Source organism: Haliaeetus albicilla, chromosome 7 (assembly GCF_947461875.1).
Source record: "Haliaeetus albicilla chromosome 7, bHalAlb1.1, whole genome shotgun sequence".
Taxonomy (NCBI): Eukaryota; Metazoa; Chordata; class Aves; order Accipitriformes; family Accipitridae; genus Haliaeetus; species Haliaeetus albicilla.
The window spans coordinates 1912432-1937398 of record NC_091489.1 but is presented as its reverse complement, the minus strand read 5'-3'; the positions used below and the strand labels follow the sequence as shown (position 1 = coordinate 1937398).

At 42.2% G+C, this 24967-nt stretch overlaps 1 protein-coding gene across 10 annotated transcripts in view; it reads right to left on the bottom strand.

Moving 5' to 3' along the window:
- Positions 1 to 334: 334 nt before the first annotated feature.
- Positions 335 to 24967, bottom strand: part of FBXL20 (F-box and leucine rich repeat protein 20) — a 44099-nt gene continuing 19466 nt past the window's right edge. For 6 of the 10 annotated variants that reach the window (XM_069786406.1, XM_069786405.1, XM_069786409.1 and 3 more), the window contains 13 exons: positions 19880 to 19934; positions 17459 to 17533; positions 14906 to 15000; positions 14371 to 14439; positions 14081 to 14176; positions 12654 to 12780; positions 10565 to 10639; positions 8719 to 8849; positions 7208 to 7268; positions 6627 to 6671; positions 5172 to 5228; positions 3869 to 4081; positions 335 to 2954 (listed from right to left, as the gene is read on the bottom strand). In XM_069786406.1, the coding sequence (XP_069642507.1) occupies positions 2847 to 2954; positions 3869 to 4081; positions 5172 to 5228; positions 6627 to 6671; positions 7208 to 7268; positions 8719 to 8849; positions 10565 to 10639; positions 12654 to 12780; positions 14081 to 14176; positions 14371 to 14439; positions 14906 to 15000; positions 17459 to 17533; positions 19880 to 19934 (1207 nt within the window). In that variant the 3' untranslated portion in view covers positions 335 to 2846. The other 4 variants (XM_069786410.1, XM_069786401.1, XM_069786402.1 and 1 more) reach the window with 3 other exon arrangements.

The following is a 24967-nucleotide window of genomic DNA, read 5'->3' as shown; positions in this document are numbered from 1 at the left end:
TTGATTTGATTTTCAGTCAGGGCTTGCTCCTCACTGAACCTTTCAGTAGAGCCACCGTTTTACATCGCTTACCCCTCAAAACGACAGTAGAGAGACATTCCTCTAAAAGATGGGCCCTGAATCTCAGTGCTCCATGCCCTCCGCAGCCACCAGCTCAAACCCAGTGCCAGTGCTCGACCCAGCACCTAGCACTCCTCCAGCCCAGCAGAAACAAGGGTGCAGGCATGCGGAGCAGAAACAGCATTCCCAAACACAGCCCATGGCCGGTATGCCGCCACGTGCAGGAGGTTTTGGTTTTTTGCTCTACAAAGGTATTCCTCTAGTAAGACACAGCTTGGAAAATGGTGTTTATTGGTATTTATAAATACAAACATAAGGAAGAGTCCATTTGAAGACGGATAATTGACTTAAAAGGACACTGTCAAGTAGTTTGAGCTACCTTAATGCTGTCACCCTGTTTGGAAAAAAAAAAAAAATGCTTTGGGTTCTGTATTCTTGAGTTTTCCCTTGAAAACTCATGCTCTGTTACAAAGAAATCAGTCAGCCAACTACACCCTGGCTTGCAAATCCATTTTAGCTCTCCCCTGCCACAGTATAAACTAAACAAAGTGTTCTTCCCAGAGTTGTGCAAATACTGTGATTGCTGGGTGCTGCCCCAGGCACACCCGCCCGTTAGGAGTCAGTCTGTTACCATGGGAAGCACCATTATCTTCTGCCACCCTGAAAATCGGAGAAAGGAGTTCTGCAAATGAAGTATAGGAACATGCTCGTTGAGGAGAGAGTCCACAGCGCTAAAGAGGATTTGAATAAATATAACAGATTAAAAGCGATCTACAGGAAAGGAATTGACAGTATCCTTTTAAACACAGCATACTGGATTTCCTCCCAGCAGACTGTGCATCTGCAAGACTTCATTAAGCATATACAGATGGGTGGGGGAAATTTAAGTTCTAGATGAAGGGGATACAGCTTCGGTGGTACTAAGCGACCCTTCTGACTGCCTGAACAGCTCAGACAGCGGTAAGAAGGTGGGAAGCAACACACTGCCCTCAAAGCAAACCCCCAGTGAAAAACCAAGCCCCCAGGACCCTAAAACAGCCACTCCTCGTGCTGCACCCTGCTCTTCCCCCACCGCAAGATTCTTCAGCATAGAGGTGAAGCACCACTTCCTTGGCTGCTGGCAGCTAGGATGATTAAACAGACCTGCTCCTCTCTGTCTCAGTCAGCTGGGAACCATCCATAAACATGTGTGCTCCCTTCCATCCCAGGGTGCAGACAGCAGGAAGAGCGCAATTACTTACACGTCAGCTCGTCTTCCACAAACCTGTTAGAGTTTTTGACCAAGTTCTGCCCCATTAAACCCTTGGCGTCTGCCCATCTGTTCACATGTTTCATACTGGGCATCTGGAACTGCCAGCATCAAGGAATTGGGAGTTCACAGAGCTGGCCCGGGCTGTCTACGCTCCTCTGAAGCACCTGGGCTAATCTTGCCTGGAATGCCTCAACACCAGCTGCTATGAACACATACCCTGACAGCTGGGAAGGACTGACACATAGCAAACCCCCATTTCATTCAGATGGTTCCTTCGCCAGGGCAAGACACTTACCTGTGGAAGATCAAAAGTCAGCAAAATCACCCAGCGCTCACACCCACACCTCAGCGTACAAAAACGTGACAATAATTGAGGGCGTATTTTCAGGCCTGCTGTTTCTCCCGCTTCCATTAGCGAGTGATTATTTCTTGATCAGGGCAACAAGCAAAAAGATTCTGCTTTGCTTTTCCTTGGGGGCAGGATGAAGGGTCGGAGGGACAGGACAGGAGGAGTAGGGAACTTACAGTCACTAGAACAGAGACTATAACTTTTTCCCTCTATCAAGAGTTATATTCTTGTCACTGGGATAAAACCTGAAATGCAAAACAAATTCGGACACCCAACCACTGATAAAAACAGGCCAAGAAGCCTACAAGAGCCTAGCCTGTAGCGCAGCTCACTTGCCATTTAAAAATCTTCCTAACAGGTCATTACAGGCTCAGGCTTCTAATGGTAAAAAGTACTTTTTTAAATTTCAATTACTGATTCGTACTTTTGTTTGGTAAATCTCAAAAAATTACTGAATTAGAAATCTGTAAAAAAAGCAGGATGTAGGGAGGGTAAAAAGAAACCTGAGCCTGACGTTACAGATTTCAAGCTATATCACAACAATCTAGGAAGCCTCTGAGCTGGATGCTACAGAACACAGAAGAAACAGGTGAACCTTCAATGTGAGCATGCTCAGGGTGGTCAGCAGGGAACGGGAAGTAGAGAAGCACGAGTAAATCATGTCTCACAACAGCTGCTGTTTCATTCCCTCACTGAAAAATGGACACAAAACTTGTTGGGATTTTCAGGTTTGTTTGTTTTTTTTTTTTTTTTCCTTCTGGACAACGGATGCAGGGTTAAAGCATGTTCCTTTCCTCTCCCCCTCTCCCCATTTCAACACGTTTCAGTTACTATTCCAACCTCAACAGCAGCAACAGTCATTCTGGGTTCACAAAAACCTCCCCTCCTTACCGCAAAGATTTCATCTGAGCATGCCCAGTAGGAATGGTTCAGAATTATACCAATCCACCTACAGAAAAAGCCAACACAGCTCCAGCTCCCATACTGCCGAGTTCATCAGTTTGCTGGAACAGGTGGGGTGTGTATATGTATGTGTATGGGTGGCTACAGGGGCCTGGCGCCACAGCCCTGCTCACTGGCCCTTGCAAATGACACTGGTATCGCTTTCCTTGAAGATACTGGTGTCCACCGTAATTCTACAAGTGTAATTAAATACTCAGTTTGCAAGGATGACCACTTCCAGTGTCATAGGATGATGCAACATCTGCAGAAGCGTTGTCTGCTGCCTCCAACCGAAGGAGGTGGAGTCACAGGCGCGAAGTAGGCATGGACTTTAATATTGGGTAAATGGGTCTGAAAAGACAAACACAACGTGTCAAGTGACAAGTGTAGTTGCAGTGCAAGAGTCAAAGAGAAGTTGAAATAGGCCTGGCTGGCTTGTCTTCAGACTACAAACTAACACAGACATAAAAACTAGAGTCAAACTCTTTCAGTTCACCAGTGTGATTTTCCCACAGACTGTGGATTAGCAAGTTCTTTCTGTGACCAGAAATGAGAGTTAGAGGGAATAGGAAAAATGATGCTCTTTCCTCCCCATTAATCCTGTGGTAGCTGTGGGCAACAAAACAACATCTAACTGTACAGATCTGTGTTCTCTTTGCAAATAAAATGTTATCATTACTTCTCTTTCACAGATGGAGAAATAAACTCAGGAGGGAATCACTGGGACACAGAGTGCCTTAGATGACTGGCAGCTAGTGACAGAGTGGCCCTGGCTCTGTCCCACTCACAAGGCCACGCAGCCTCCCCTACAGCAGACTGACTCTATTACAGGATTAGCCAGAGTTATTTACATGGGAACTGTCAGTATAAAGTGCACTACAATCTACACTGAGCATATAAAGTAGTGGAGAAGAGGTGCCATTCTACACATTTGCTGTGGCACAAACTCTTGGTCCCCCATTTGGGAGAGCACTGTCATGTACGAGTGCCTGTAAAACGAGCACTTGCACACTGGGTCTCCTCTGTTCCCTTCTGCTACTGCTCAGTGGACACAGCAATTATCTCTCTTCCCCACTAGCTAGTGTTCGTCCCTATCCAATCTTCTGAGTGCATGACAGCTATTAAATTCATAGATGATGGTTCTCACAATACTTTTAAGAATGAGCACCAGATCCTGAGGAATCTGAAACCTCAGCCCTCCCTCCTCCCCACCAGATAAAGTGCTCAAGTCACAGCCTTAGCAGTGTTTTAATTTCCTTTTTTACCCTGAGTCTCTTGATCCCTGCCCGTGTGATTTGCTGACAGTCATACAGTTCTATCCTCTCCAAGCTGTGGCAGCTTTTCAGGTGCTCCAGGGAGGCATCCGTGATCAAAGGGCAGTTGTCCAGCTCGATCACCTCCAAGCGGTCGTGTGCGCAGGCGCCGTTTCCCAAGTGACGAATCCCATCGTCCGTGATCAGCTCACAGTGGGACAAACTCTGCATCCAAACACAGCAAGTTAGCAGCCTCTGCCATTGGCAAACAGAAGCCAACACCCTGCCGGGGGACACGGTGGGACAGGAAAGAAGATGGCCCACATCTCATAGGTTTGGACTGGTTTGCCATATTGGCTTTTTGGACAGGTCTATACTCCCTCCTTGCACTGGAGCCACTGCTGCACTCCAGACCCCAGGCGCTGGGCTCTGGGGGCCTCCAATGATTAACGTGCCTGCAAAAGGAAAACTCATAGCTGAAGCGCAATGGGAAAGGCAGCTGCTGAAAGATGAGACCCACAGGGCCAGAAGACAGGATGGCACAGAAACAGAATAAATACCTCTGCTATTGAAGAAACAGCCTTTGTCAAATCCGTGGCCTTACACATCATGGGAAGGACCCTGTCACTGCGTTTAAGAACCAGCAGAAATAAAACGTCACCTACTTGGTGCATTTTTTAGGGGTGGGAGGGGCTGCATCTTAGGAGTTCTTGAGAAGGAAGCAGGGCTTGAGCTAGGAGATAGCATCAGCCTGTTTCTCTGTTGAGGGACACACTGTGTGGAAGGGATGGCTGTACAGGAGAACCCACTCACTGCATCCCCCCACCTCCCAGGACAGGTTTTCTCATGAGGGCAACGGAGCAGCACACGCAGGGACGCAGAGGAGACAGACTAAATTCCCAGAAATTTAGACCAAGAGGAACATTGCTTTCCAGAGCAAGCAAGCTTTCCAGGTCTCAGTTGCCCAGCTCCACACTACCAGTGAGAAGGGCTGCAGTCTTCACTCCTACATATGGACTGACAGCCCAGTTTGTAGACAAGACTCTGCTAGGCTTGCTGAGGACAGCTAGAGGCTGGTACCAGGAGAATCCAGTGTCCTATAATTCATTTTCAGGCAGCTGTGGGTGCCTGCCGTATGATTAATGCTAGCAGTAGGGGAGGGACAATAGGTTCTTCAGGGTCAAGTTTCTAGTCGAATTCTTCCAAGCCTTCACAACATGTCTATGAAGTCAAAGAGACAAATCCCCACAGGCAGTGCTTAAAATCCCTTTGTTTATAGAAAGAAAATGCTGAAAGTCTCACTTATAATACTCACCAGAACCTGAAGCCGTGGACAGTGTATGGAAAGCTGGATTAGTGTACTGTCTGTTATCTGGAAAAAAGAAAAAGCCCTTTCATGCTGGGTGCTTTGCTCAAGGACTTTCCCCCCCGCAACGAAAGAAAAACTGCAAACTGTCGCCTAATCCACAACAGTGTTCCCCACAGTCACTCTCCTGAGCCCCTCAGGAACTCATCTCCTGCATGACCAAATTTCAGATATACAGATTCTTCCACTCCCTTACAGAAATCAACTCATGTCCTTAAGGGACTGTTAAGGCAGAGGTATTGCTGTTTTTTTGAACTTCCTTAAGTAGCTCTCATGAAATAAGCTCACAATTAAGAGAAGCAAGTGAGCAGACCTCTTCAACACCACAATGTCTCCTAAATATTTGTGTCTGAAAGTACAAGAGGTGTTCAAATCCCCTTCCAACAGCTTGGTGGATTGCCGAATTGTTCCTCTTTATTCTTCAGGAAGAAAGAGACTCAACACAATGGTTTTCTAATCTAAAAGCATTCAGAAGGGAACTTGCTGGGATGTCTTTGTTCAATGCAGTCAGTCCAAGGACACAGCCCAATTTTTCTTCTTCCTTTTTTGGGTTAACTTTAAATCACTTCCTGTCTGGACTATTTTAATTTCCTCTTGTGATGATCTCAATTTCTGCCCTGTAAACATCAGGAAGTACAGAATACCGGGGTCACACTGTTCTCATGGCAGGAAGCACAATCCTATTATCTCCACTGTCTTTATCTGAATCAATTTCAAATCTATCCTTAGGGTTACAGATTTTTCATGGGATCTTGAGTAAATTCAACTATTTCCCCCTGTAAATGCTACCTTGGAACGGATATCAGCTTATAGCACATACCCTACAGAACAGTGTGTAGTCACATACAAGAGACCTCCTTAAAACTAACAAAGACAGCTGCAGCACAGGGTTGTAAGAGACTCAGCAATAACACATTCGTTATACTACATCCCACTGCCTTTGAGGAAGGCTAATGGTAGCATGGGCACCCCATTTCAGGTTGTTGCCATGTCCTCTATAAAATCACTGCTGTTCAAACAATCTGGCTACGTTTTTTTCAAAACAGATGTAACTTCCATTATTTCTAGCAATATATGTAGCACAAACCTTTCCTTGCCTTATGCGTACAAATCTTACTCTGGGACTTTATCTTGTGTCAAGGGTCACAATTCACACATCTACTACATGACCTTCAGGACACACCTATTACTATTAAAGATTTTTTATTATTTACAGCAGCAGTTATTGCTATGAAATATGAACAAACTACAGAAGCAGTATTTTCATATCCAAATACATCTCATCTTCTTGCTCAGGATTCTAAATCAAGCTCTCATTTGGAGACAATCTACTACTTTTTCCCCATCTTTCCACACTGCTGTGACCGTGCTGAAAGAGAAATAGCCAGAGGTGGCACCTCCTACCTGGACACATTCTTCCAGGTCCATTTTTTCAAGCTCATGGCAGTTCTAGGAACAAACAGAAGACCAAACACACAAACTAAGTGCAAAGGTCAGACAGCAAATATAAACACAAATACAATAAAAGCAGTTCTTTTTAAAAATGAAGGTTTTTCTCCATGAAACATCATAACTGAAAGAAAAGTTTACTGCTGCTTTATGAGCAGCACCAAGTGTAGTAAAGGAAATCTAGCAATTTCACTCATTTAAAGGCACAGAGGTTTTTTTATTCATAGAAAGTAAAGGTAGTTAAATTTAGGGTCACTTGTACACAACACAGATTAATCTAGAAAAACAAACAGTAAAGTTTATAACTGCCAAGTATTTAACATTTCATGTAGTTTGGATGCACATCCTCCTAGATGTGTGGGTCAGGACAATGCAAAGATTACATACAACCTAATTTTTGTAAATTAGCTTCCACTCAAACGTCAAGATCAAAAGCATTACAAAAATCTACATTCAAGAGAAAGCTACTGTTTGTTCATATCTATCATGAAAAGAAAGCAAAGATACTTGATGAAAAAGTGGAAATGAACACTTACCCTAGCTAGAGTGGTAAAGCCCACATCTGTTAGTTGAGAACACCTTGCAACTTCTAATATTCTGCACAGAAAGAATTTATAATAACCATGGTGGAGTCATTTTGCTTTTCAGAGTGTTTCATTAAAAGCTTCCAGCAACCCAGAAAAGTTTGACCCGGTTTAGGCTGTGCTCTCTGAGAAGATAATTTGCACAGAGCATCCACCCTCTATACCTGAGTGTAGGTCACAGGGAAAGAAAAAAAGAAGTCAGGCTAAAAGGGAACTCCAAGGGTCATCCAGTCCGTACCCCGCTACAAGGCAGGGAGGTCTAATCCGACAAATGTTGGACTAAGGTGCTCTTAAAAACCTTCATTGCTGGACACTCCACAACCTCCCCGAGTGATCTCCTCTGGATTCCACCCCAAATACAGATCTCATCGTGAAAAAGGGTGTAATACACGACAACCTGGCAGATGAGCATTAGAGAATAAATATTTAATGCCACAACAGAAGAGTTTGAAGTCTTCAAAGAGGCAAACCACTTGCTTCTGTGAAAACAGATAAACTTTCTGGCGGACAGTTACCACGGCTCTACAGAGGTTTCCTTCACACTGTTAACATATTTATCTATCTTTATAGAAAAGGAAGCCAACTTTCTGAAGTGCATTACGCATTTTACTGTATGGAGCTTAATACTGTAAAGCTGCAGCTGAACATAAGCATAGAAACCATTTGGAACCAAAATCATATTTTACCTTCCTCTTTCAAAACTGGTTTCCATACACTTGTATGCTACACTTTGTACCCGTAATTCTTTAAGTGAGATATCATGGAAAACATTTGTGTTTTGTTTTCCCCAGGAAGACATGTATTTTATGCCATTTAATACAGGCCACTCGGCTGTTACAGATGTCAGATAATAAAACTGTCTCTTCTTTCTGCACCTGGCCATTTTCTGAATTATAGCAAAGTCTTCCTGAAGAAATTTGTCCTAATAAAAAAAGTCTTAAAAAAATAATTAAAAAAAACCCCCAAGCACCTGCAGAGATGTCGCTGGAAGCCCACTCTGTCAAGCAGAGTGAAAGTTTGCACAAATTCCACTTGCTACAAAATTGTGAAAAACCTGTTAATATCACATGTCAAGAGGAAACAATGTTTTTTAAATGTGTTTTCAGTTCTCAACACAGAAGTAACCTAACCTCAACTGTTTTTCATAAAAGAACAAAAAGTAGATACACAATGGTGTAAAAGGAGACTGCTACTAAGCGAGTCTATTGGCAGTGCACACCACCACGGCATGGAGCTCTTTTACCACTGTTTTACTCTCACAAGTTTAGAAACCAGAAGTTTGGGTACAATTATGATCATCCCATAGCAACTGCCTGGAAAAAGCCCAATGATAGAAAGTGTCCTTTCAGAAACACCTTCAAACTCTAAATTGTCTCAAATACTACATGACCATGTCACCAAGATCCTTTACTCAACATGCAACAGGTCACTGGAGCTCAGGTAACTCCACAGTGAAAACTTACCTAAGCCTTGGGCAGTTCTGTCCCAGGGCATTCAAGATGGCATCTGTAATGTTAGAGCAGCCTGAAGCACACAAGGATTGTAACTTGTGGCATCCTCTGCATATTGTAATGAGACCATCATCTGTTATTTGCTACAAGAAAAACAATAACAACATCACAAGCCATAACAATGTAGGTGGAGGTGCAAGGCACTGCATATTTTCCTTCTCAGGCTTCCAACCAGGCACTTAACTGAGGCCAAGTTATGCTTCTTTCAACCCAAAAATGCATTCAAGTATTTCACTGGAGCAGCTGAAACAGGATAAGCCACATTGAAGTGACTTGTAAACATTCGGAAAGTGATTCCACATGCACGGAAACGTTTCTGAGCTGGGCCACGTGAGCGATGGGGGAAGGCACTGTAGCAGCAGGCCTAGACTCGGTCTCCTGCCTTCCTTTGCAACCCTCGCTTGTAAAGACCTTCTTGGCTGAAACTCAAGATGAGAAAGCACCCAACAGTCAGAGTTACCCACAAAATAAGCAGCAGGTTGTTTTCACAAACAGCCTTTTAAAAATACACTTCAGTGGTTTGGGACCAAAACCTGAACTGCGAGAGACAGGCTTACAGCCAAAATCACGTTAAATTCACCCCATGGCACAGCAGCTCCATCGACCCGCTGCGTCCCCGGACACGCAGGGTCCGTTCAGCCCTGCGTGCTCTGCTCTGGGATGGCAACAGTGCACAAATCTGCTCCAGATGTTTCCCCACATAAGCAAGAGCACAAGGGGCTGTGACTTGGTGGGGCTGTGCCAAGGAGCCGCACGGGATCAAGAGCAATGCAGGGAGCGGGATAAGGGAAAAAGGGACAATAGGTGGCAGAGGCTGTGCATGCTAGAGGACCAGGTTAAATCTCACTTAAGTCTTAGGTTCTGGATTTTCAGAGGCAGCCAGACTCAATTCCCACAGAAAAGCACCAACCTAGGGACTGGCATTGCTTCTTTTGAAATAGCAAACAGCAAGTCTGCAGGCTGGTAAGCCCAAGTTCTGGAGTGAGACAAAACTGAGTAGAACTTGGTATTTTCAGTTATAGCGATCAAGAACCTTATTAGTTTTCTCCTCCCTTCTGCTTGTTTGTCTCTCCCCTTCCTGCCTCTCCGCTAGACCCCAGACGCAGGGCTGCAACTTGCTAACAGTTCAGCTCCTCCTTTACAGGCACCTAGTCTCAGATGGATGGGCACCAGTCTCTAGCCAGTCCAGTAACTGGTAAAGCTACTCCTCAAACAGGACTGGGAGAGGACAGCCCTGCAGCCCCGAAAGGCCTTGCCCACTTCCGTGGAAAAGGAAGAGACTGTCCAGTTACTGCATCAGACAAACCGCATGATGGTATGTACAAAGAGCCCATTCCAATTTCTTTTTTGGCATAAATATACATTTCTGGCACTGCAGAATAACTGGTTTACAGCCCTTCTGTGCAGGGAAACTGCACTTCTTGGTTCAATTTTATAAAGAGACCAGAGAAACCATCTGGCTAGATCACCACACAAACACTCAGGCCCAATGGAAAGAATTTTTCCAGCTAGTCCTGCAAATGAGTTTAGAAACCCCGTGGGCAGGGCAAAGAGACAAACAATTCTGACAAAGTGAATGCTATCACAGTGTTTTGGGGGCTTATTCAACATTACTAAATGCTACCAAAAAGCTGTTTTTCATTAACTATTTTTAAAAGTCTCGTAAATTTACAATTGCCCTGTCTGCCCAGATGATGACGTTTCTGGGATGGAGTACATTCTGCATGGTTCTGCTTAGAGATGGCCTCTAAATGCACAGTGATGGCTGAGTTGGGAGATCATAGGAAGCTTTACTTACTAAGCATGTTTGAAGGTTTAAAGTCACCAGTTCGGGACAATGTGCACCGATGTATTTCAGAGCTTCATCCTCAAGCTGCAAAGAAAAATTTAGAGACTGAAGCAACCTGTTAATACTTGAAGCAATCTTCAAATAAGGCTTTGAGAACAATAAAGCATCTGTGGTTTGTATACCTATGGGGGAGGAGGGCAATACACTGCAGTCTCAAAATACACAGCAATAAGTGCATGCCTTTTTTTTTTTTTTTTTTACCATCTCAGGAACAGAGTTCAAAGACCCACAACACTAAGTTACTGATTTGAAGAAAAGCATGATCAAACATGCATAATTAACAAATCAAGTAGTGAAATCAGAAATAACTTACAGGAATTAAGGAAATGCTTCACTAGTGAGGGCCTGTAAGTAACACTATTTTTATATTGCAATACTGGAACTCAGAAAAAAAAGCCTTACTTCAATGTGAGGAGCACAAACATATCCAGGTTGCTTTCTGATGATAAAAAAGCCTCCTATTCTTATATCTATAAGAACAGATGGCCAGTAATTGATAACAAGGATGTATTGCCATCAATATTACTCACAACTTCATAAATTACTAGAAACTCAAGCTGTTTCTATGACCTGGATTCTCAAAATAGGCTGAGATTGTTGTATCTTTAATCAAGTCATTTTTACAGCCATGTATACCCACCTCATCTATTAAAAATCCAACAGTAGTATAAATTTAGAAAAACTACTGACTATAGCCCTTACAGCTGGGCTTTCTTGTGCACACAAGGGTATTATTGCTTTGTGCACATAACCGCTGTATTGTTGCTTTCCTTATCATAATAAGCTTTCAGGACTTCCTGTGTTCGTACACAGGAGAAATATGCTTTTTGCAAAACAAAACTGTATAGCTGTTTATCTACACACAGCAGACAAAAATGGCACTTATTGACTCATACTTAAGGAATCCTTACCTTCAAAAAAAAAAACCAAACCAAAAAAACCCCCAAAATCCAAACCAAATAAGCGCTGTCATTGTTTGGGTACAAGGATCTAACAGATCAGATAATTTTCCAGGTCTACCTTGAGGTTCTTAAACTCCCGGGAGTCTCTGGGTCACAGGTTTCAACTCCTGTGGGGTCAGTTTTACTCTCTTTTTTCAAGGACAAGATTCTGAGATACACATTTGCTCCTTTCTAGCCTATGTCTGCGTTAAAAAGACTCCAGCCCACTTAAGTAAATAAAATAAGAATTAGTCCCCACATTCTTTGTGAAATTGCTTTGCAAGGGGCTCTTGCTCATTAAAAGAGTAATGCTCAAGGTTGATGTTCCCCACACCCCAGTTCCTAATTGATATAACTTAGTAAAGTCGTAATACAGGGAATTATTTAATATATTAAACTTTTCAATGATTCACCAGGTAAGACAGTAAAGAAAGATTAAAGGAACTTAGTCTAAATGACAAAAAGCATAACAAGGGGGCAAAAAAACCCCTTTTCAGCTGTAAGAGTTAGTGCACCATTTATATATTCCAAAATACAAGCATCACAGCCTCTGCAGCCTCTTCAAAATATACTGTTACAGCTCAAGAGCTATACAATACACTTGAGGGAATAGTACTATGTTCCTGACTGGCTGCAGAAATGTCTTTTCAAGGATTCACATACACGGTGACTCTCTTTGACTAACTACAAGATCCAAACGACACGTAGAGGAAATACTATCACCAGTGCTGATGAATACTGTCATGCTTTCTAAAATTTTCTGAGCCTTCAGAAACGGATGGGTCTAGCCATGAATAACAAAGTTATCTCCTCTTTAAAAAAGTTTGCGCAATGTGCTCCCGACGGGAAAAAAGAAGAATGATTCTACAGCTAGATATGCAATTTGTTCACTGTCCCACTATTCATGCTGAGCTCAAAGCTATTAAAGAATTTCAGTAAAAGCAGTTAATCTCCAACAGACAGATTGTGAGTAATTTCAGTAACTTAACATTTCTGGAAATAGAAAAATCCACAATACTTTATCCCTATACTTTCAGTTACAGCAGAAATAAGCCAGCTGTTATTATTCAATTTGAGCACTCTCCATAGAGCCGTACCTGCGTGCAGCCTTTCAGAAACAGGGCTTTGAGTCCACCACAGCCTCTCACCAGAGCCTGGATGCCATCCTTAGTCACTTGGTCGCACCAGGAGATATTCAGTTGTTCCAGCAGTGGGCATCCCTCACTTTGGAGGTGAAAGGAGAAGCGTGTGGCAACTTGGTTTTGTTTTGGAAAGAAATCCTGCTTCAAGCCAGAATCTAGGAAATTCCCATTTCTGGAACCCACGTCAGTACAGATGTACACCCACACCCCACACACCCACAGGGAACACTTTTGTCAAACAATCTCCAGGTGTGAAGAGCTCTCCAGAGGCAGTATCAGGAGCTCTAAAGCAGAGTATTAGTAGGGTAAAAGACCACTGATTTATCCCATTTTGGACACCTACCAGTTCCTATACAAGGACAGACACTGTGGGCTTTCTGGATCTGAACATAACCAAACCACCCTCAAGGAAAGCGAAAAATAGGGTTGATTTCTGCCATGCTGCTTCAAACTTTCCAGGTGTAACTTTGCATTTGCCAGTAGGAGTAACACTCAAGTGTAATTTGTAATTAGGAAGAGATATACATGCTACCATATATTTAAGATAGCTGGAATACAAATTTGACCATGTGAAATTAGAGACAAGGATGAAGACCCTCAAGGGAAGGAAAAACCAGGCTCAAAGTATTTTAATGTAGCTACAAAAATAATTTAATCATTCATTTATTCTTTCAAATCAGTGTTTTCTTCTGGTGTCTAGATTCACCCTCCAGAACTTTTTTCCCCATGATACAGCTTTCCTGTATTTTCTTTTATTCCACTGGTATATCACTTGATTTTTTTTTTTTTAATAGCTTGGCCTCTATTGTTACCTTTAGTGTTTTTTTTGCCTCGTTCTCTGTCCCAATATCTTCCCACCAATGTCTGTCTGTCCCTTCCTTTTCTAGATTACTTGGCAATTCCATTTAGCAGATTTAAGCAGTTATATGTCTCCTAAGCAGTTTAAAAAGACAAATAGTCACATGCTGGTGTTCACCTTCTAGCTATGTAAACAATTGCTAAGTACACAATGGTACACTTACAGTGAAGAAGTTGACTGTTAGTAAACAAGTATTTTAAAAAGGCAAACTAAGATTTTTGTCTCCCCCAAAATGCCTCCTCCAAGACTTTAATAGAATAGAATTCTTCTTCTACTGCTAATAACCATCAGGACAGATACAAACAAGGTCGAGGGCAGCTTTTACTGAGTCCTCCTCCTCTGTCTCGGCAAACTAGGAGGCACAACATGTGAATGTTGAGCTCTGCTGGGGAATGCCTGAATTCTAGTCACAGTTACTCCTCAGCCCACGTCAGTCTCCTCCAAGGCACATGAGACACATGGGGCAATGGTGGGTCACACTATCTGGAATCAATCGGCAAAAGTCAATGTTGTTGACTCCTACCTCAGTGCTTTCAGAGACAGGTTGGTTATGGAAGTGCAGGAAGCCAAATCAAGGTGCCTGAGTTTAGAGCAGAACTTACTGAGGCTGGTACATGTACTGAAAGAGAGCATACAAGACACACTCATGCAATAGATTTATTCCGAGTCATATACATTACACATGACATACATTGTGTTATCTACCACATGCACAAGCCTGGCCTTCCCTTAAAAAATAAGGGATGGAGAATGTAACATGGTACACACAGAAAAGGGGATGACAGGGCAAACAGAGAAAAGAATTTTACTCACGCATCTGTGATCTTGGTACAGCCATTTAGGTTCAATACTTCAATATTTCTGCAGTTCTGTGCAAATGTCCTTTATTAAAGGAAAGGGAAAACACAGTATTTTCCAGGCAATAGCCTTCCAGATGTTTTACAGTGTTTGTTTTAACTGTAACATATCAGATACAATTTTACAAAATTGTCTCAAACAAAATAAAGTAGTAAATAAATAAAATAAATAATTTATGTTGCCCCGTATCTTGCCTTGGGAATTCCCAGCCTGAAGGCAAAAGCTTGTAATTCAGTGCCAATTACTACTTAGCCTATAGCAGCAGCTGGCACTATTTTAATGAGAATTGAGAAAAATGGCTACTGTGTGAAGTTAAAAAATGATAAGTTAAAAAGGCTTATATGTTACTGCTCTCGATGTTTTAAGTTAGACACACAGGCTAAAGATCTCAGTTCCAAAGTGTTCATAAATTATTCCAATCCTCTGTGGTTGTAGAAACAGAATAATTCTTAACATCACATTTAAGAGCAGAAAGAAGCCATACCACTACCTTAATGCATTGTCTCCCACGCCTTGACAGCCACGCAGGCTTAACTTCCGCAAGAAGCCCCCACATCTTTTAGAAATATTCTCAACTACGCGGCCCTGTCGGAGACAGAAAGGACTACGTTAAAATCCAAAAGTCACTTGATGATTCAAGAAGTTGAATTCAAAATTTTGCAGGTTAACAACAGTTTGTTATTCTAGGTAAAACAGTGCTAAGAAAACAAAAATGCCATGATAATAATCTAAGGCAGGGAGAGGGAGAAGTATTCAGCTTCTGAAGATGGAGAGACAAGGAACAATTACCTACAGCCACTCAGGCTAATGACTGAGGAATTTCCTCCAGTTCAGAGCTCCAGGACATCGATACAGACTACCAAGAAAGGTGAAAGAAGCAATGCCATTGCTACAACATGGGCAGTAAGATTTACAAAAAAGTACAGTCAATGTACCATAAATGGATATACTTAAATTTCTGTTCAAAATAGAGATGAGGCAGAACCAGCCCATGAGTTTTATTCTCACAGAAAAAGGGATTCAAACATTTGTGTTCAAGAGCTCTAGAAAAATGGTTTTTTAAATTTCAAATTTGTAATCAATGGAAGCTTCCAAAGACCCCAATACAAGCTAGCATTTACCCAGCTATTTCTCACTGTGAATGAAGTGCAAAAATCATTGAGAGAATATTTGTATCAGTGTCCAGAAATTCAAAAAACCTTCTCCTCTACTATAGTCTACGTGGCTGTTCATCACAGAACAGGAATATTCCTTGGTTCTTCCAAGTACTAGTTGGCATTTAAGACCTCTATAATGATGAAGATATTCTTCTATACTCTTTTTCCAGTCCAAAAGAAATATCAAGCATCAGGCTCGGTACAACGTAATACCACAATCAGAAAAGGGACACCAGCTTAACTAGATCTCTGCACGAGCTTCTGGTGACATCTGGCCGCTTGCTTTCGGGGGCTATGGGAGCAGCTCTACAGCCGCTGTGCGCTGCTGAAGCGCTGCCCTGGCTGAAGGCTGCCAGAGGACTGAAGCTCGACCTGCACGTCCGTGTAGAAGGGCCGGAGAATCTGAAACAATCCGTGTGTTTTTGCAATTCCTCTAGCAAGCCTATGAATTCACATGCTTGAACTAGAGGATTCAAACACGTTTATATAATATATGGAATTTACATCAACTGATGGATTTACATTCCTTACAGCAAACAACATTTAGGACATCAGAAAATCAAGCAGGTACTTTTAGGTTAGGTACAACATATTCAAGCATTTTGTTTTAAAAGGGGAAGTCCATGCTTATGCAAGAACATGTGTTTGATGTATAGAGTGGTGTTAGAGAACAAAGAGACATTAAAACCATGGAAAAACCACTCAAGAATGAGAAAAGCCTCGTGTATATTTGCAGCACTCCTGCCTCCCTCCCTCCTACACAGACCAACGACAGCAGCAAGGCTGAGACGCTCTGTCCACGTCTCCTGCTACCTCCATAGACCAGGCACCACTGATAACTTTGCTCTACCTCTATGAAAGTAAATAATTATATGGGTCCAGAACTTTCAAGCCATGTTAAGAGATAAAGTATTTATTTTGAAGAACAAAAATCACACCATTTACTTCCTTCAAGAAGTCTCAGGCCACTTAGACCCCTGCAAGCACACAGAAGTCACAGTATCAGAGGCCTGTTCCTTTATCAGTGCACCTCAGCTGCTTAGATACACAGCTGCCAGAAAGAGATTATTTTAACTCTTTCCTCCACAAGTAATGTGTTTATTTCCAACCAGTTCCCACAAGGTGTGAACCTTCAGTCATCATCTGGTTTACGCCTCTGTCTATAATGAGTTAAAATGATATACTCCCTATCTCCCTCCTCCAACATGTTTTGAAGAGGATATAACATTCTGGTAAGAAACTTAAGGGTGGGGTTTTTTTCTCATCCCTTTTCCTGATTAATGCAATTTTAGTTTTAAGAACAGCACAACAGCGGCATCCATTGCTATGAGTGTCAAGTAGTCCACATCTAACAGATTTAGAACAGCTACAGTGAAGCATTTCCAAAGCTGCATCTTTTCAGAACAATTTTGACCTCATTCCCCTTAATCACCTTTGCTTACATTTCAATTTTTTATATTAGACAGGAAAGGATAGACATATTGCAGGCCATGTTTCAGAAGACATTCAGTCTTAATGGTCTAAGTCAGTGCTACATTAACGTTTCTTTGAGTGAAAGGAAAAGTAGCCTAAATTCTGCTGTACAGAAGCAGTAGTTTTCCACAAGAACATACCTATTCTACTTATTTCTGTTTTCAGAACACACACAAAAATACTTTCCTTCTATTACTACCTTTAAGTCTTGATACAGATATATAATTCTGTCCATTTTCAAAAGCTGAATGGATTGCCAAGACTTTAAAGACTCCCTGAAGCTAAGAAGAACTGAAATTAATGATTTCTATCTCCAGGGAAGGTAAAAAGGGTTACACTGGGAGTATTAATCCATTCTAGGCTGTAATTACATTTTAACAAGAAAAATGGGTTTGTATGTCACTTAATTATACCTCAATATCCCTCTGGAAATCAAACAGGTCAATTCGCTGCCAGTTACTGCCATCCAGGGCCAGAACATTCCATGCCTTTATCGGGGGAAAAAATGTAAATGTGTTGTTAATATGAAAAAAAATGCCAGTGGGGACCTAGTTACAGTTTGCTCCTTTTAGAAACAACATTCTGTCTCAGATGCAAAAGCAACAAGTAATTACAGCCAACAAGGAAAACTGTGCAGTTACCAGAATCACTTGCTCGGACAAGAGTCCCCTCACCTACATGGCACACTCTTCGCAAGTCCCCAAAACAGGCAAGCCCGTGGTGCCCCGGCCACTTCTGCTCCCATGGGAGGTGTAGATGCTGAGCCCGGGACAGGAGACAGCGGTGGAATGCGGGCATCTTCACAGTCCTGGCTGGAATCTAATCCCCTCTGCAGCATCGCCAGCTAAAACAATGCCTTAAGGGGATGCTAGCAGGACCAACACGAAGATGAAGGATACCAGGACACGGGCGAGTCTCAAAGGTGACCCTACAACTGGCATCTACACTGACAAGAGAAGCGAAGCTAGTCTGAGGGCGTGAGGACTCGGTGGTGCTGGGATGGAGGACTAGGCGGTGAGATCCCGTAAGCGATGGACGAGGCTGTCATCTTGCACACCTTCTCTCTTGCCTCCAGCAGAAAGAGGTGTTCAAGGCAGTTCCACAGCTAGGTGCATGAGGTGCTGCGTCCCACAGATGGAGAAATTCAAAGCTTTATAAGCTTGTCCAGATAAAGCATCCAGCTCTTACCTGAGAACTACGCACCACTGCCAGGGTGACAGTGTTTACTACCTCGGACTTATGCGTTTGGTTTGTTTTTTTTTTAAACAAACAAACAAACCTCATAGGGTTCATGCTACAAATGAGAACCAGGAACTGAAAGTTAATAATTCTGCCCTTAATGAATCAAAAAGGTTGTCAACACAGTACTATACTTAAAGTTTTAATTATATAATCAAAGTAAACGACTAGATCTCTTAATAACCATGAGTCCATCATTATGAAAGAGTGCACATATATAGGCACATTTTAAACTACATCTCCATCACAATATACTAGTTCTTGTGCAAGCCACGTATAGACTTAGAACAGCCGACAGAACTGTAAGTATTAATTGATTTTCTGCATTTTAAGTCTTATTGCTGATATTTGTTTTGAGATCTAGTTATTGCCATGAGAAAAGTAAGAGCTCCAGTGGAAAAGAAACGCATCAGGGGATGCAAGTTATAACACAGCATATTTTAATGTGTGATGTAGGGAACATTACACACAGCCTCTCTGTAGCTCTGTGCAGATACTTTAGTCCTTTACAATATGTTCTCTGATGCCCTGTGAACTGTGTAAGCAGCAACAAGTGACAAAAAATGGGATTACACCTTGACATTGGGAAGTATCTTTGACAGCCCATTTTGGTCAATATTGTTCTGCTGGAACAGTGAATTTCAGCTGAAAGATCTTTCACTAGAAGACCTGTGTTACTCAGAGAACACGGGATGATAACCGTAATACCTAGGCATCACATAGGATATTTTTAAATGCAATTAAAAATGTTTAAGCATAGTCTTTTTTTATTCTTAGGTACTCTGAATAATGAAACAAGTTCTGGTTCAAGTTTGAACCCAAGATTGATCAGTTTTGTACATGCGTCACTCAGCACCAGCTCTGCCAGTACAGTGAACACACCACTATAAACACCTTCCCCTGTAACCAACTTTCCACTTTTGCTGTGGTGATGCTTCCTCTGTGTGTCTTATTAGATACTGGCAGGATAAAGTATCTGAACAAATCTGGTAGCTCTAGATAACTGGACCTGCAGTCAGAGGAATCTTCCCAAGCGAATAATGCAAGATGGATTTAATTAGCTGAAGCTCACACAACTATGAGCTACTTCAGGAAAAAAACAACCCTAAACAAAACAGGACACTCATTTTTCTTCCATGCTTACTTCAAATATATCCAAGTAGGAAAGTAAACCTTCATTGACCATGCAGCATCTTTATGAATCAAAATTTCTATATCTCCACCAAAAAACACAAGATGCCATTTTAGACTCATCCAAGTTTGGTATTTTCATCAGTGCAGGGCTCCTGTACAAACCCAGGCTGACTGGAGAGTTCTTGGGGAAAAAGTCAGCCACCTCCCCTTTGTAACCTGCTCAGGGCTTGGGATACCAGCAAAATGGTATTCAAGTTTTAAGTCCCCCTTCACTGGTGCCATCAGAAGTTTCTGGTATTGCAGCATTAATACGGTACACTAAATAACAATAGTTGAGTTGCACAAAGCCCCCTGGTACAAATCCTCCCAGTTTGACATGCTAGGGAAGGCTGGAGGGAGAGGACTATGACCCAAATCCAAATCAACTGTTAAAATCCACCAGCAAGGAAGAAGGTTCTTACCCTGGAAACTTGAGCACAACGACACAGAGTGACCACATCCAGGAAAGAGAAAATTCTGTAACAGAAATAAAAGATACTTTGTTTTAAATGTAGATAACCAATAAAGAGAACATGGAAAACAAAGGAAAAAAAAAAAAGACTGGAGACAGCAAAACTTCTTTGTAATTCAGTTGAAAGCTGAACTGTGAAAAGAAGCGCAGACCTAGCAGTTAACAAACGAAAGCAAAACACAGATACTGAGCCACTATGAAATATTAATCTCACACCTTGTAGTATTTACTGACAGTAAACTGAATGATTATTTATCAAAACAGATGCTTACAGGTATCGTGTAGCTTAACAGTCAAACATTCAGTTAAGTCAGGATATGGCAAAACAGTCACGCTGGGCTGTTTTGGCTCCTGTTCGACACAGGAGCATCGCTGTGCCCAGTGCCTCTCTGTTCAATAAAAACATCATCTTTAGCAACAGCTCTCCAAAAGTAGAAGTGTAATAATTAGCAGTTAATAGACCAAAGCAACACAACAGCCTGATTTTGGTGCATGGATTATGTCTTCTTTTTCACACAGCTGTGCTAAATATGAAGTGTTGTTAACACAGAGGTAGGAGGAGTATTTTGCTCTGCAACACTGCAAAGCAACTTGCACAGCCAGATGATTTGTTCAGTTGTGTCAGTACAGTGTCTAGGAGAGACACATTTAGGATTAAGCTGATGCGGTCACTCCTCTGTGGTATGTCATTCCTCTGCCAGGGCACACCCAAGTCTTCAGGCCAACACCCTGGTGTTGCTGTCCTATTTACTGGGATAAAGGAATTAGACAGTAATACTTTGCAATGCTATACTGGGCTAAGACATCCATGCTTTTATCTTGGGCATATACATCCCTATCTGTGAATAAAGGAAGTACCAAGCCCATTTAAAGCTCCCAAATCCGTACCAATATATCAATATGGTTATTTTATGGTTTATAGGTATTCAAACAACCATATGCCACAAAACAGAGGTCGTCAAGTGGACAGCAGAAAGACAGTAAGGTCTCGTTCTCTTTGATAGCAATTATAAAACCATAGGATGAAATGTTTTTGCAAAGGTAATACAAGTGTTCGACTACAAGAAAACACTTGCACATATGTTTTAATATTTTAAACTTGCACCAGAAAGAGAAGGCAAATGTTATCAGATGCAAGTGTTAAAGGTATGGGGCAAGCAATTTTGTTCCAATGCTGCACACTATTTTATAAAATACTCTTGTCAGATAAAGTATGGCTGTCCAGGAGAAATTCTGAGAACAAACAAAACTCCACTGCTCCAGAAATCTCCAGACTTTCTCAAGAGAGAACAGTGTACACCCAGATTAACAATCATTTGGATACTTGCAACACTTGAGTCATCTCTCCACAATACTGCAGGCTTGGGGGGCATATGTAAGCTTTTCTATATTCTCAGCAGACCTGCCTGTGCTGGAAGAGACTCAGAAATGAGAAGATGTTGCTGGCAACGTGTTCTTTTTGTGTGACTTACAAACTTAACAAACACCCTGTACCAACATGTTACTGAAACTCTCATATAAAAACAAGAAAGCTGTATGATGTACTCATCTCCCCAGATAAGTACAAGGGACACATTTCAATAAATAGCACAGATGCTGATAAAGCTGGATGAAAAGGTGTTGAGAACAATGAACAAACATCATGTGCATCACTGATAAACTATGAGGGGTTATCCAGGCTTTTGCTACTGACACCAAGTTTTGTATGCACGTTAATGCGTGCCACACACCTTCACAGACCCCCACATATTTGTATATAGCTATATACCCATAGCAAATCATGGATTTTCAAATTTTAGGAGAGGACACAAGCAAGGCTCAGATGATACAATATGATACAACAATCGCATGATCAAGCTTTCTGGAACAACAGGTTTATAAAAAGCACTTTAGAAACCTCAATGTTGGTGGAAAAGGACGTTACTGACAGGATGAATGCAGACTATTATGAAAACACAGATGCTTACAGGTATCATGTAGCTTAACAGTCAAAGGTTCAGTTAAGTCAGGATATGGCAGAATAAACAGCCACATGCTCTTCTGTGTTTCTATACTGCCCAAAGATACTCACAGATTCAAGGAGTTTGGTTCAAGATACTTCTCATCTGTTCCTTATGCATCTCATCATGAGACAAAATTTGCAGTGACATGCTGAGACATACACAGTTAGAAGGGCTGGAAAAGAGCTAACATGCACTTTACTGTTACACTGTTTTGGGAACCCATTTCTGGATTTCAGTAGCATTTCCATTCTCACTGCTTATAGACAAGTCTTCCCCTTGAATTAAATGTCATTTATTCATGCATGTATGTGAGCACTGAGGATTTATTTAGCACAATGTCAATGTACAACAATACAAGGAAAGCCTGAGGAAATGATAGAAGCTAGGGAAAATTCTTCCTTTTACCCTAGATTCCCATTGTAGGAGCAAAAAAATATCAACCTCCATGGGAACAGTGGTTAGGTCAAGCTTTCTATATTTTCATTAAAATTGCTTTCTCCATGGAAATCCCAGGCTATTAATAACCATCTCATCCCTCTATCAGGGCTATTAGGTCTTGGCCAAATTCTTTTCTACTTCCTGCTCCTCCCTTCCCAGTCTACCCACACAGTAAAAGGGGATGTCAACGCAGCAAAACACTTGCCCCTCTCACCTCTGAGGTTAACATTGCTGAGCTTTGCCAGGAGTTCCCATGTCTAACTCAGAGACTTTGGCCCTGAAAAGCTTAAGAGCATTTTTCAGTGTTTTCCGAGCTGCTCTTGCATTTGTTCAAGAATATTGGCCAATGACTCAGCAGAATCAGACTGCAAAAATTACTCTCAGCAGCAATCACTACTCTGTTGCACATTTTGGTCATTTCAGAATTGGCTCAAACTACAACCCTTCACATGAACTGGAGAGATCAGCAGGAACACAGTTAAAGTCTTGCAGGCACAATGACCCAAGCTAAGTTTTCTAATGCAGCCCTGAGGATGGGTTTTTTCTTCTCCAAGGAGCTGCTGGGGAACATTAAAAAAGAAAAAACAAACAAACCCAAAAACCCACAAACAAGCTGCCCATGTGGCTAAGCCATGACTGAGCAGTCATCATCTTCCCACAGGAGTACAGCATGGGTCATAAATGCTGGGTCTCTTTTCAGCAATCTGCACACTATAAAATAAAGCAAAGGTAATCTATATGTTCACTTGAAATAATACGCATTCTTGCTGTTACCCTATGGCTCAATTAAAATTGGACTTGACAACGAGGAAACATACTGGGCTGACAGGAAATTTGGATGCAACTTAGCTACTCAGCTCCAGACCCTCTCTCAGTAACAGAGGGACAATTCCTCCTGGAATTGTTCCAAAGCACCAAACCCTTAGAGAAAATACCTGCTGCCCCAGTCAGATTCCGTTTATCTGGTGGAAGAGAGCAGAGAAGAGTAAGTAGCAGCAGGTTGAACAGTACTACTTGAATAATGGTTTTCCCAATTCTGCCTTAATAGATCAAAAGGCACATAACTGGGATGTTTATTCTCACATCCAACACAGATGATTTCTGTGTTGCTCACAGTTGACTGCTGTACTCTTACATTGGTCTTTTTACTCTTCAGAGTTGACAGTAAGAATATAAGCCACACCAATAACTTTATCATCAAACAGTGATCATAGGTGAAGGCAGACTGAGTATTCCAAACGGAATTAAAACAAGTCTGGTATTGCGGCAGATTGAATTGTTTCACTGCAAAGTAACTCCCTATATTCAGGACTTCGCCTGAACAGTTTGGCACTGGACAATTTAGCAAAAACACATTGCAGTTAGAGCATTTTTCAGGTTTCAACCTCTTAATCCACTCAGGGTTTTCTAAGACTCCTCACTTTCCCACTGCCACTCTAATTAGATTAGGGTCAAGACTCTAATGAAATCCCTGGATGCTCTGGGCTTTGAGGTGAGCTAGCTTAGACCTTTAGCCTTCTAAAATTATCAACACCAATTTATGTCAGTGACTCACTATTCAAGTTAAATTTTGCTCTGTACTCATTTTATGCCGATGGGCTGGCCAGGAGGAGAGAAACGACAACTTTGCTGCCAACTCACTGGTCCCCCACGCACTCTGTCGCTTCCTTGTCCCAAGCAGAACTCAAGATCCCAAGGAATACACCAACACGGGGCTTGAAGGTCAGATGGCAAAGCCAGTGCTGGTGACTGGATGTGCTGAAAATGGGCAAGCAGGCAACAGGAGGTGGCACGGAGTAAAAGCTGCTTACACCAGGAGAGAATTGAAAACTGCTTGACCTGCCCATGAACCAATAAGGAAAAGACAAACTCCCACAGCCCAGGCCCCTTCACCCTGCCAAGCATAAGCTGTTTAGCAGCCCCATGTCATGCTGAGAGTAAACCTTCTTCAGGAAACCAGCAGAGACCACCACTGCCACAGAAAATCCAGGCTTGTGGTTGGGGCTTGGCTTGCGGACAAAAAGCAACTGGCAAGCAGCCCTCAAAGAATGAATGCACCTTTTCAACAGGGCATCATTAATGCCAGCACAGGGAAACAGGGACATGATGCTTCTTCTGGGGAAATGACTACAGCCAGAGCCGACATGGACCACAAATTCACTGTTCAGAGTCACCGAGCCAGATGCTGCCCAAAGAGCTGCTGGGAGCAGCAAAGGAAGGAGGATGGTGAACGGAATTCTGCTTTTTGCTGGTTTGGCTCATTTTTAACTGTGAAAAGGTATATTCATGTATAAAGATGTAAGCTCCTAGAAACTCAGCTGGCAGGAGACAAAGCTGAAGCACGTACGGCAGTATCGGGACAAGGATTTGTGAGCCATCAGCTGATCTCTACCCACGTGCTGCAGGACAGCTTTGTTTTAGAGTCCTGCTCTCAGGGAAATGCCAGACAAACATCACCATTACCAGCATCATGGTAGGGCAGAACGACAGGACAGCTGAATCAGACACGTTTAAAAGAGAGATTTCTGAGGACAACCCTCCAGAGCACTTTACACCTCCACCCCATCCTCCCAGACAAAAGCATTACTGGAGTTGCA